Below are 13,959 nucleotides of genomic sequence, written 5' to 3'. Positions count from 1 at the left end.
TCTTTAGTCCTTTATACATGAGAATTAAATTAGAATTTATAAAACTCTCAATATACTGGAAAATGAAAAACCAAAGTTAGTGCAGATGCTATCTAACAATAACAGCATCGGAGAAGGAATTCAGACACTACAGGAAGTAGAAAAACTGTAAAATAACTGGTCAGAATTGATCACAAAACTAAGGTAGTTTTTTACATATATATAAATTGTGCACAGGAAAGACACTGCTACAATGAGGGATGTGGTTGGCATAGATCAGCAACTATCTAGAGTTTAATAGATGATACTGGACTTTTACAGAACAACCAGAGCACCCTCTCCCCCTCTCCGAATCCAATCCTTTTCTCTAAGGGTATGTCCACACTGGCAAAGGTAAAGTGCTGAGAGTTACAGCACTGCTGGAGTGCTGCAGGGAAACTGCTGTTCACACTGTCAGGTGCCACTGCAGTAGCATGACCATACTCGGTGACGCTTGTAATGGCATTCGGAGTGGTGCACTCTAGGCAGCTATCCCACGGAGCAGCTCTTCCTCTTCTGCTGCTGAGGCTTGTGGGAAGGCAGAGGGGGAGGTCATAAGGCATCCTGAGTTCAGTCCCAGTGCTCCATGGGACATTGCTTCACATCTCAACAACCCCTGAGCTTCTGTCTGCATTTGGTGCCATCTTTCAATGGCTTTTGTGCTGTGTGCTCAGTCTCCTCTGCCTGTGGGAATGGATCATGACCTGTTGAAGAACACACTGATAGCTCTTGCTGACACGTCACGAATGGCAGTCAAGTTATTCCTTAAGCTGCAAAGTGACAATGAGGAGTCCAACACTGATCTTGCCACACGTCGTAACTACATGAGATGTCTTGTGCCATTCAAGGAGGTGCTGACCATGTTGGAACACCACTTCTGGGCTCAGGAAACAAGCACTGAGCAGTGGGATCACACTGTCATGCTAGGCTGGGATGATGAGCAGTGGGCGCAAAACTTTCAGATGAGAAAAGCCACTTTCATGGGACTGTGTGATGAGCCCATTCCATCCCTGTGGTGCAAGGACAGAAAAATGAGAGCTGCTTGCCCAGTGAAGAAGTGCTGACTATTCCAGACAGCTTCTGAATGGTCATCAATTAATATGGAGTGGGACACTCAGTGTTTGGGCCCATGTTGATGTTCATGGCCATTAATCACATTGAGACAAAAGGGTTGGTGGGCTTAGTGTTAGAAGCCTTATTTTATTCTCATGTTCTTCTTTTAAGAAACTTATGCTTCTAAAATCTTGAGCAGACCAAGGGCTTTCCCCTTGTGAAAAAGAAAAACAAGCTTTAGTAAGGGCTATGCAGAATTGGGAATACCTTGTAGGGTTATCTCCAGTATTACTAAAAACCTCTCACTCACTGGACAAATATATATTAATGGGGAAAAATCAATGAAGGACATGTCTCTAGTTCCATGTTTGCAAAATGGACATTGGCACTACTAAATAAAAGCATCATTATGAAGACGCTTCTGAGTTTATCTCCAGTTCCATATGGCCTGTCAATTGAAGGGAATCAACATGAGTGTCCTTTGATGGAAACCCCTCCTAAAGGTCTGTTATACTTCCAAGGAGGGGCAAAGCTGAGTGAAGTAATAAATTTAGCAAATTTAATTTGCTTTGTGGACTGATCCAGTTTCTACAAAGAGGGCAAAGTGTACACAGGATATGCAGCAGCTGTTAAGGTACCAAATGAAGAAGTGGTCAAGGAACCATGTCTATCTCATTTGGCACAAGCTGTTGAAATAGTAGCTATCATAATGTAATTGGAGAACATCCCATGGAACGAGACTGTAGACATTTTTAAAGACTCTGATTGTGTGTTAAGAGCTATAAAAGACTGGATGCTAATATGGCAAGAGAAGGGGATGAGATCAGGAGATGAAAAACCTATCAGACACTCAGAAAAATTAACCACTTTGTGGGAATTGGCACAACAAAGAACCTCACCAGTACCAATGGGAAAAGTGAAAGCTTATAAGAAAAACATTGAAGGAGTTCAATGGAATAAAAAGGTAGATGAGCAAACTAAGGAAGGATCCCAAGGAGGGGGCAGTATGGCAACCAAAGATTCAATTAGCCTCAATAAAAAAAATAGAAGAGAAAATAGGGCAAGTGGATTTGGTGACTTTACAAAAGAGAGACCCTGAAGTCCAAAAGTTAGTATAAAAAGAAAGACATTAGGGGTGGATAATATTGACACAAGATGAGATTGGAACTAGCTACTAAGACAGAAGAAAATACGTCCGTATGGGTAGTTCCAAAAGCAGAAACTGAAATGATCTTCTTGTTACACAATAGTGGACATTTAGGAGTGGAAAAGACAATTGATAGATTACAGAGAGCTGGATGATGGCCAAGTATGAGGGCAGATGTAGAGTAATATGTGAATAATTGCCTACCTTGTGCAGCTAACAATATGGATGCCAAAATAATAAAAGGATCATTAGGACATCAGAGAATAGAAAGCCCATGGGCAAGACTACAGATTGATTTTATCGGCCCACTTGCCAAAACTGCAAGAGGGAATCAATATTGTCTAGTAATAATAGATCCTTTTACAAAATGGGTTGAAGCAATCCCTACAAAAATAACACTGCATTGACCACAGCAAGATTTCTCATAGAGCAAGTCATTACACAATGAGGAATCCCTAAAGAAACAGATTTTGATCAAGGACCCCATTTTATAGAAGAAATCACCAAGGGATTGTGTCAAGCTTTTGATATCAAGCAGGAGTTCTTGCTGACACGTCCCCAGGACAAGTAGAGAGAATAAAGAGGACAGTAAAAACTGCTCTAAGAAAAATGGTTAATCAACAAGGGAAAAGACTGCGATAAAAAACTACCTTTGATATTAATGGCCATTACAGAAACTACAGTTTCACATGGCATACCTCCATTTAATTCAATGTCAGAAAGAAACATGAGAATGCCTGAACAATGGTAGGTAACTGAAGTACTCTGGGATGAAATGATTCACTAAGCACTAAAAAATCAGTGGATACAACAATTAATACATTTTACAGAAGCACGTAAGCAAATAGCTATTTGTTCTTAAACCAAATATACAGCAGATGGATAAAAAGATGGGACCAAATTGCATCCTCAAGTACGGCAGATTGATGATAAGGTTATGTACAAGCAGTATAAAGAGTAAAACTATTAACTTAGCCCCAAGCATGTCATCCAGCTCTTTGTACAACTAGCAGGTCATGGGGACAGCTCCAGAGCACTGATTTGCCTCTTGCACCTTGTGGTAGTCATTCTGCAGCTCCTTCACTTTGACTGCAATGCAGCCTGGTCATGGCCCCTTTTGGTCATGTATTTTGATATCCACCTGTAGGAATTGTAATTCCAATGGCTGGAACACAGCTGGGACTGGACACCCTCCTCTCCTCAAGTAGAGGATCATCTGGAAAGATGCCCTGAGAACACTCTACGTGTCACCAAACAAACAGGAAGAGAACTTTCAAAATTCCCAAAGAATTTAAAGGGCAGGTCTGAGGGTTGATTCTACAAGTAGAATTCAAACCAATGACCAGAGAGATGAGAGCAGGCATTGTGGCACATGTACTGGAGGTCAGTCACAGTGCTGCAATACACCAGGGTGTCCACAATGGCTCTGTAGCCATTGCACTGATAGGTCTATGCTTCTTGTTGAGGTGGTTTAGAGCGCAGTAACTGCAGAGTTAGTGTGCACTAAGTACTTTGCCGGTGTGGAATCCTCAGGTGTTACAGTGCTGGGGGCTTATTTACTGCGCTGTTACTTGCCAGGGTAGCCAAGGCCTAAGATTCTGGCCCTTCTAGTTCCCTACTACACATTGTGGGAAATCACATCTATGACAAGTTTTATAAATACAAATGCTTCACCCATGTGAAAAAATCCATCTGAAAAATTACACAAAATGATAAATGCTTTTCAAGTCCTATTTATAGAATGTCTGCTGTTACACTATGCTCAACCTAGTCAGATTATATTATTGCTTGTCTTTGGGAGTTCCCATTCAAGTTTAAACATCTCATTTACTATGATTTTTTTTCAACAATATTTTACAATCTGTTTGATCACCCCTTTATGTGAATGAAAATCTTATATGTATAAAATATATATAGAGAGAGACTTTGAAAGTTATTTGAAGTGCAGGTGCAATTAATATGGGTGCCTTCCAGTGCAAAGAGACGATCAGAGTGGCAAACCAGGATTTGATGGATTAATACACCCATTACATGACTCTAAAGAGAACGAAATCATGGTGGATTAATATATCAAGTCTATTGCTCCATCCCCTATAAAAGTATAAGGCCTTGAAGCCCAAAAGACTAGTTCCTTTTAGACAGTTTCACATAGGAGGCTGTTACAGCAGCAGTTTGATCATGTTGATAATTGATGGAGAGAGAAAAACAATAACACCGAAACATACAAGATACATGGGTTCTTCTCAGATGAACCAACAGCGAGATGAAAATTCAAATAAAATGTGCAGGAAACTGTTTTGAAACATGCTTTAAAAATGGTTCCTAGAAGGAATAATGTACTCAGCAGAAAGGAGAACTCATAGCTTTGTTGAAACTAGGTATACAAATATCCAAGGCAATTTTAATAAAAATCAAGTTCATACTACAACTATAGGCGACATGGCTACAGACCACAGTAAAGGTCTCATCCCCACTGTAAAATGTAACCATGTTGTGATCTTGCCTCTTGACTCAATTATACTGCAGTGTGATCAAGTCATGCTCAAGTTGACATTGCCCAGTACACTGCTACTAATAGAAACAGAGGAGAAAGTGTACTATGGCCCGGGCCTTAGAACTTTTAGTTTAGAAAGTACCCAGAGCTGGCCCGAGCCATTCTTGCACCCCCGGGTGCGTGGCACTGCTCCTGGGTGTGCAGCTCATTCTTGCGCCCCGGGCCCCACCTGGCCCAGCAACACTGCGCGGTGCCCCTTACAATTGGGCACCCCGGGCTATCGCCCAGTCAGCCTGTAGCTTGGGCTGGCTCTGAAAGTACCAACGGTCCATTAAGTCCTATCACCAACTTTTGGTCAGAAGACCTAGCTGGCAGTAGAGACGGTGTCTTTTTTCTTGTGCTTTGATAGAAAACCTTGAGAAAGTAGTAGTTTCCACTTTTCTATTACATTCTACTCTGTTGCATAGTTTATTTTTTATCATCCTTCCTTACTTGGATCATATCCCTCTAAGGTGACAAACACCCTCATCCCATTCCCAGAATCATGCCCTTAGCCTTCCGGCAGCAAGATGGAGCAGCAGCCTGATTAGAATGACAGCAGACAATATGTAACTCAGGAAACTATCATAGTGCATGTCCTTGCTGTAGAAGAAGGAAATTTGAAGTTCAGCAGATAGTTACATATAAGAGTTAGGAAAATAAAAAGATACATAGGAGTTCTAAAATTTTACAAACTATCTCTAGAGGGAGCAGAGTATAAAATACAAGTATATTTGATTTATGTGCCTTTGATCATTCTTTTGTGCAACCTATCACCAGTAAGATGTGCCATCTTAGCCTTAGTGCATCCCAAATTTACTGAGACCTCTGCCTATATGGTTGACATGTGCTGCAGACTAAGGGTACGTCTAGACTACAGGCTTTTGTCGACAGAAGTTTTGTCGACAGATACTGTCGACAAAACTTCTGTCAACAAAGAGCGTCTACACTCCATTCAGTTCTGTCGACAAAGCAAGCTGCTTTGTCGACATGGTAGTGTAGACACAAAGGACAGTTTACATGCAATAACACCTTCTGTCGACAGAAACTCTGTCGACAGAAGGCGTTATGCCTCGTAAAATGAGGTTTACCAGCGTCGACAAAACTGCTGAGTTCTGTCGATGTTATGTCGACAGAACTCAGCGGTAGTGTAGACGCAGGTATAGTTTTGTCGACAAAACTCTGTAGTCTAGACACACCCTAAGAATGATCCTGATCCAGTTAACCTGGTTGAATAATGAAGTCATGCTGTACCGGAGAAACAAACTAAAATATAACAGGCATAATACAGATGCACAAACTGGTGAGGTAAAAAAACCAACTCTAAACCAAAACAAAAAACACAATTTACTAAGTCCTTAAAACTTAAACATAAACATTGCAGATGAAAAGTTATGGTCCAGAGGGTAAGTGCAATAATAATGAATTCATTTATATTAAATAAGCCTTCCAATTCTATTAGAATCTTTCTTCTTTATATACTACTTTTTGTGTCGTGAGAGATTTTGTTCATCTTTGAGCTACAACTATTTCTTGCTTCTGTCTCCATCTTTCCAGTACTGTTCAGTCTGCATTTCCGTAAGTCGCGAGATAGTCCGTTGATATGCAAAGATTTCCTCCTCTCCTGTAAACATGGACAGTCCTCCAGCTGAATCCTAGATTGATATATAAAAAACAATACAGAACTGTAAGGCATAGCATTCCATCCAAATTATACCTCTGAATGCTTTAGAGCAGTGGTTCCCAACCTTTTTGATACCAGGGACCGTCAAATCCATTCACAAACTTTAGGCGGACCGGTAACACTTATTTGCATAGATACATGTTCATTATATCAAATATGCAAATAAAATGTTACCTGTCTGCCAAAAGCCCCAGCCTCCAGAGTCCCCCAGTGCCAGCCCTAACCCCTTTAGCCCTCCCACCCCTCTACTACCTCCAGCACCAACCACTGACCTGAGCCCCCTGCTCCCAAATCCTGCAGTGCCAGCCTCCCTCCCTCAGAGCCCCACCACCACCAGACCCCTCAGTGCCAGCCTCCTGTTTCCAGAGCCCCACTGAACCCAACCCCCCAGAGCCTCCCCCCATTCCCAGCCCACAGTCCCCAATATTACCCCATCCCCAAATGCCAACCCTGTACCCACAGCCCTCCCCACTACTAGCCTAACTCCCAGAGCCTCACAGTGCCAGCCTCCTGCCTCTTAGAGCCCCTCCACAGCACTAGCCCTGCCCCCAAAGCCTACAGTGCAAGGGCAGCCCGTGAGCCTAGGCAAACTAGGCAGTTGCCTAGAGCACTGCTGGCCTCGGTGCCCGATGATGACATCACAGGGTGCTGGGGCGCTCTGTGATGACATCACGGCCATTGACGGCCGTGCAGGTGGGGGTGCTGATAGCACTTCTGCCTAGGGCGCCAGCTGCCGCAGCCGGCCTCAAGCCACTCCTACTCCAGTGCCTCCCCACCACTCACGTAGCCCTGTGTTTTCTCTCAGCTGCCAGCTGAGCACTGCTGCCCGGGTTGTGGCTGCTCTAAGCCTGCTGTGCCAGGCTCTGCACGGCCCTCTTGCCGCGCAGCGAACTGCTTTTCCACGGCTGCGAAGAGACCCTGTGCCAGGTGATCAGCTGTATAGCGGCTTTCCCTTTGAAACTGCCACCTCTGCCTGTCTTAAAGGGGCAGCCGTGGATCCTGGGGTCAGTTGGGGACTCCCCAGCTGACCCTGGCCTCCATGCACCATTTCCCCAGAACCCTGGGTCAGCTGGAGACTCCCCAGCTGATCCCGGGTTCCAGGGAAATGTTGCGGGGAGCCCAGGATCAGCTGGGGAGTCCCCAGATGATCCTGGGCTCCATGGCTGCCCGTTTGAAAGGTGCACAGGCGGCATTTTAAAGGGGCAGCCACCACAAAGCTGATCTACACATCAGCTGTGCAGCACCTGCCCCTTTGAAAAGCCATCTGAGGGAGTCAAAGTGGCAGTGCTGCTGTGCGGCGCTGCCACTTTGAAATACCCCTTGTGTGTGGGGGGGAATATCTACTAAGTCGACTAGTCTTTTACATCCTTAGTTTGCAGCTCGCCACCGATCTGTGGCACTTTGATTTAGAGAGTTTTCCACGGCTGCAAAGAGACCCTGCGCTAGATGATCAGCTGTATGGTGACTTCCCCTTTGAAACTGCCACTTCTGCCCAGGTGGAAGAAGTGGATGAGGCTTTTTTTAAACAACTAACAATATCATCCAAAGGCCAAGATTTGGTGGTGATGGGGGACTTCAACTATCCAGATATATGTTGGGAAAATAACACAGTGGGGCACAGACTATCCAATAAGTTCTTGGACTGCATTGGAGACAACTTTTTATTTCAGAAGGTTGAAAAAGCTACCGGGGGGAAGCTGTTCTAGATTTGATCCTAACAAATAGGGAGGAATTGGTTGAGAATTTGAAAGTGGAAGGCAGCTTGCATGAAAGTGATCATGAAATCACAGAGTTCACAATTCTAAGGAAGGGTAGAAGGGAGAACAGCAAAATAGAGACAATGGATTTCAGGAAGGCGGATTTTGGTAAGCTCAGAGAGCTGATAGGTAAGGTCCCATGGGAATCAAGACCGAGGGGAAAAACAGCTGAGGAGAGTTGGCAGTTTTTCAAAGGGACATTGTTAAGGGCCCAAAAGCAAGCTATTCCGATGTGTCGGAAAGATAGAAAATATGGCAAAAGACCACATTGGCTTAACCACGAGCTCTTGCATGATCTAAAAATAAAGAGGGAGTCATATAAAAAATGGAAGGTAGGACAAATTACAAAGGATGAATATAGGCAAACAGCACAGGAATGCAGGGGCAAGATTAGAAAGTCAAAGGCACAAAATGAGCTCAAACTAGCTACGGGAATAAAGGGAAACAAGAAGACTTTTTATAAATACATTAGAAGCAAGAGGAAGACCAAGGACAGGGTAGGCTCACTGGTCAGTGAGGAGGGAAAAACAGTAACAGGAAACTTGGAAATGGCAGAGATGCTTAATGGCTTCTTTGTTTCAGTCTTCACCGAGAAGTCTGAAGGAATGCCTAACATAGGGAATGCTAGTGGGAAGGGGGTAGGTTTAGAAAATAAAATAAAATAAAAAAAAGAACACGTTAAAAATCACCTAGAAAAGTTAGATGCCTGCAAGTCACCAGGGCCTGACAAAATGCATCCTAGAATACTCAAGGAGCTGATAGAGGAGGTATCTGAGCCTCTAGCTATCATCTTTGGAAAATCATGGGAGACAGGAGAGATTCCAGAAGATGGAAAAGGGCAAATATAGTGCCCATTTATAAAAAGGGAAATAAGAACAACCCAGGAAACTACAGACCAGTTAGTTTAACTTCTGTGCCAGGAAGATAATGGAGCAAGTAATTAAGGAAATCATCTGTAAACATCTGGAAGGTGGCAAGGTGACAGGGAACAGCCAGCATGGATTTGTAAAGAACAAATCGTGCCAAACCAATCTGATAGCTTTCTTTGATAGGATAACGAGTCTTGTGGATAAGGGAGAAGTGGTGGATGTGATATACCTAGATTTTAGTAAGTCGTTTGATATGGTCTCGCCTGATATTCTTATCAATAAACTAGGCAAATACAACTTAGATGGGGCTACTATAAGGTGGGTGCATAACTGGCTGGATAATCGTACTCAGAGAGTAGATATTCATGGTTCACAATCCTGCTGGAAAGGTATAACAAGTGGGGTTTCACAGGGGTCTGTGTTGGGTCCGGCTCTCTTCAATATCTTCATCAACGATTTAGATATTGACATAGAAAGTACGCTTATTAAGTTTGCAGATGATACGAAGCTGGGAGGGGTTGCGACTAATCTGTAGCATAGGGTCATAATTCAAAATGATCTGGACAAACTGGAGAAATGGTCTGAGGTAAACAGGATGAAGTTTATTGAAGACAAATGCAAAGTGCTCCACTTAGGAAGGAACAATCAGTTTCACACATACAGAATGGGAAGTGACTGTCTAGGAAGGAGTACGGAAGAAAGGGATCTAGGGGTTATAGTGGACCACATGCTGAATATGAGTCAGCAGCGTAATGCTGTTTCAAAAAAAGCAAACATGATTCTGGGATGCATTAACAGGTGTGTTGTGAGCAACACACGAGAAGTCATTCTTCCACTCTACTCAGAGCTGGTTAGGCCTCAGTTGGAGTATTATGTCCAGTTCTGGGCACCGCATTTCAAGAAGGATGTGGAGAAAGTGGAGAAGGTCCAGAGAAGAGCAACAAGAATGATTAAAGGTCTAGAGAATATGACCTATGAGGGAAGGCTGAAAGAATTGGGTTTGTTTAGTTTAGAAAAGAGAAGATTGAGGAGGGACATGATAGCAGTTTTCAGATATCTAAAAGGGTTTCATAAGGAAGAGGGAGAAAACTTGTTCATCTTGGCCTCTGAGGATAGAACAAGAAGCAATGGGCTTAAACTGCAACAAGGGAGGTTTAGGTTGGACATTAGGAAAAAGTTCCTAACTGTCAGGGTAGTCAAACACTGGAATAAATTGCCCAGGGAGGTTGTGGAATCCCCATCTCTGGAGATATTTAAGAGTAGGTTAGATAAATGTCTATCAGGAATGATCTAGACAGTATTTGGTCCTGTCATGGGTGCAGGGGACTGGACTCAATGACCTCTCAAGGTCCCTTCCAGTCCTAGTATTCTATGATTCTATGACAGTTAAATAATACAGGACAGTCAACAGTTCAGGGTACCAAAAGGGAAATAAAATGTAAACATCCTCAAACTAATGTTAACAGGAGCGGCCCGAGGCTGGCTGCGGCAGCTGGTGCCCTAGGTAGAGGCTCTATTAGCTATCAGAGGCGCTATTATACGGCCATCAATGGCTGTGACGTCATCATTGGGCGCCCGGGCCAGTGCTCTTTAAAGATTAAGCTGTCATTTGGTACCATTATTTTCTATTTCCTATCTTTATTTTTCTTTGTAACCATTTAAAAATATATATATATATATATATATATATATATATACTTGCCAGCAGTTAAGAAATAGAACAATAGAACAATAGCCATTGCAACCATATGATTTATAAGCTTCCTCAATAAACCTGTAACTGTTTAAGCTTTAACCTGCTCCTTCAGTTGCTGTAACAGAACCAGGCACAATTTAAAAGAACTTCAGCTTAAGGGACAGATATAGGGAGAGCTTGGGCGTTTGGATTTGTGTCACTCCCAGGTGGCAGATCCAATGGGGCACCTTTCAGTCTTTCCCTAAGGCTGCCCACTGCGAAGGAATTGCGAATTCTAGCAGCTGAAATCTAAGGTGTTATAAGCTCTCTCTGTAAACTCATTGGGCGCCCGTCAACCTCCTCCAGGTTGCCTGCTGCAAGGGACCCCGGTCCCAGCAGTTGAAGTCTCGGGTGTATAGCACATACACACTGCCCTGACCGTCGGCTGACACTGCTAAAATATGGTTCTTTCCTTAAAGTTAAAATATTCTTTCCTTAAAGTTAAATAAATACAAATGTTAAGTAATCCCAAACCCTAGGTGAATTTAAGCAGGCAAAAGACAGGCAATACTTTTGGGGGCCAGTATTGCTTGCTTTGTGTACACTGTAATGCACATGCCCAAAAACTTAATTCATTGCAGTCATCCAAAAATGCAACAATCCCAGAAAAATTTCCTAGTTGGATTGAGCTAGTTAAAAATTATTTAAAAAACTATTAGCAACTGTAATAAAATAACTTCGGAATATTCCTGTGTAACCATTACAAATTTATTAGGTCCAACTCTGACCAATAACCAGTGGACAGATTTGTAAGGTAGCCCTTCATCTTTACAGAGAGATGCAACTGGCAACTTATTTGTAATTTCCATTTGTTAAACACAGTGAGTTAAACTGATGCCTGGTGCAACTCCACTGAACTCACTGAAGTTACATAAGGGTGAAGCTTGGGTTGGTATTTTTATAAATTGTTGAGTAAATACCTGGAATATTAAGATATAAAATAATTAATAGATTTATGCAAAATGGATCCATATAAAAGTGATACCTGTGCTGCATGGATTCTACTACACAGTAGCAAATCATCAGTTAAATATTTACTTCATTCATTCTCCTGCAATGATGCCTTGATATCAGACCAAAAACAATTATGCTCTCTTGTAACAAAAGGAGATGATGTTGATAACACTCACCAGGCTCAACCCCAAATCATCCATCAGTATTCTGCTTTCCTGTAGTCCATTGTGATGTTCTAGCAGAAACAAGTTTTGGAGAGGTGTCAATGCAGAACAAATAATACGTACCTGAAATAGGGGGAAAGATGTATTGGCACCATAGCTTGTGTATTACATACATCTTTTATGGAAAAAGTTTAAAAATTTAATTTTGTTTTCCCAAGTATCTTTCTTAAGTTTCACCTGCCCACTAGCACTGCAGCTATATGGATTTATTATTTAGTCATTTGTGATAAATCAGTAAATAATTATATTAACTTTAATTAATCAGGTCTTTTCTGAATAACAACTTGCAGACCTTATATTCTCAGGTCAGGGTGGCAGCCACTTTCTCCTCTGAGCAATCCATTCAGTAGGATCCACAATCAGTAGGAATGGATCCATCTGTGTCACCAGACCCTCAGAATATTTGCTATCTGAGATAAACTTTACCACTGAAATTTACCTTTTTAAATACACACTATGAAAATGACTAGAAAATTATGGATACTCACTTATTAGAGTTGCACTAAGAGTGTAAATCATTCAGAACATTCCCATCAACTGAATGGTTAAGGAATATGAAGTCTTTTTAAAGTTCAGTTTTGCCACTTCATTTTGGACCCATAAAGTTCAAGTGAGTTACATTTTAGCTTGAGTTATATCTTCACTACAGTTTAATAAGATTATTACGACTGGAATAACTGTTTTCAGATTTGATTTGAAGATATACTGCATACAATGAAGTACCAGTATCCCTATGAGGTTTACCATAGAAACATACTATAATATTACTGTGACAATGTACAGTATATTGACAGAACCCAGAGAAAAGAGATCTATTGCAAATTGGTATCCACAAATATTTAGTTTTACAATGATGGAAAAAAATACAATTCACTACAGATTAAGTTTTAACTCTGTGACCTTTTTAGATTATTTTTCCAGAGGATTATTTGTAGAGTAAATAAAAAGAATGTTGTTTAATACTCATTCTTCATGATCACCTGATGTCTTTCTTAGAAATGCTATAAAGAGGTAACAGATTGTAAAAATATGTACTTCTGATTTTGTTACCTCAGCCCTACTAAATACATATTTCTAAGACACTGTATTTAGTCCCAGTTCAACATGGTATTTAAGCAGGTCCCTATCTTAAAGCACAGGAATAGTCCAATGAGACTACTCATGTGCTTAAAAGTTAGACAGGTACTTAAGTTTCTTGGTGAATCACAGTATTTATGATCATCTTGAAAAAGACTGATATCTCAATCGATATTTCCTGATTACATAAATATTTCAGTGTGTGCAGATATAATCACACAAAGGACGTAACTTAATATTTTCACTATTTTTTTAAATGATCAGCTTAAATTTTGTTTTTTAGTGCTGATTTTGCTTCCCATGATTCAAACCTTTGTAAATCCAAGTGCTGCATTTATCATTACTATTCCATCAGCAGCACTGCAACCTGATTTAAAATCTACAATCTTCTAACGTTAATATCACATTTTAACAAATATATTAACACTTTACACTCACTTATTCCTGACTGGCAGTGCTAACATGCCAATGGTCGCTTCCAAATTAAAATCATATAGCACAAGCAAAGCTCCAGAATACTCAGTGGCATATTTTTTATTTACTAGAATGACACCACCAACCATTGAATTGTTTATTTCCTGATTCAGGAAAACATCCCTATTCAGGAAGGACATATAAAGCCATACTTAAATTTAAACACATGTTTAAGTCCCATTGAAATCAGTGCTTAATTGCTTTCAATTAAGGACTTTATATGCAAACATTCTGAAAGAGAAGGTTGCTCACTTTATGCAGTAATGGAGGGTCTTCAAGATGGTTGTCCCTGTGGGTGCTCCACCTCAGGTCTTGAGGCATTGCTGTGTGCCTAGTCAGTTTTACAGCAGCAGTGCCTTCTGGTAGGCCACGCAGGCAAGGCAGGCGGCATGCGCGGCAACTGTCCCCTCAGTTCCTTCTCTGCCCTGGAAGGA

At 41.6% G+C, this 13,959-nt stretch overlaps 1 protein-coding gene across 3 annotated transcripts in view; it reads right to left on the bottom strand.

Annotated features, from left to right (window-relative positions):
* Positions 1 to 6,080: 6,080 nt before the first annotated feature.
* The window catches only part of AFG1L (AFG1 like ATPase), a 129,401-nt gene continuing 121,522 nt past the window's right edge, over positions 6,081 to 13,959 (bottom strand). For 2 of the 3 annotated variants that reach the window (XM_075923093.1, XM_075923094.1), the window contains 2 exons: positions 11,927 to 12,037; positions 6,081 to 6,406 (listed from right to left, as the gene is read on the bottom strand). In XM_075923093.1, the coding sequence (XP_075779208.1) occupies positions 6,278 to 6,406; positions 11,927 to 12,037 (240 nt within the window). In that variant the 3' untranslated portion in view covers positions 6,081 to 6,277. The remainder of the gene's footprint in view (positions 6,407 to 11,926; positions 12,038 to 13,959) is intronic. The other variant, XM_075923095.1, reaches the window with a different exon arrangement.

The sequence above is a fragment of the Pelodiscus sinensis genome, chromosome 3 (genome assembly GCF_049634645.1).
Source record: "Pelodiscus sinensis isolate JC-2024 chromosome 3, ASM4963464v1, whole genome shotgun sequence".
NCBI classification, from domain to species: domain Eukaryota; kingdom Metazoa; phylum Chordata; order Testudines; family Trionychidae; genus Pelodiscus; species Pelodiscus sinensis.
The sequence above is the reverse complement of the archived record's forward strand: the minus strand, read 5'-3'. Positions and strand labels throughout refer to the sequence as shown.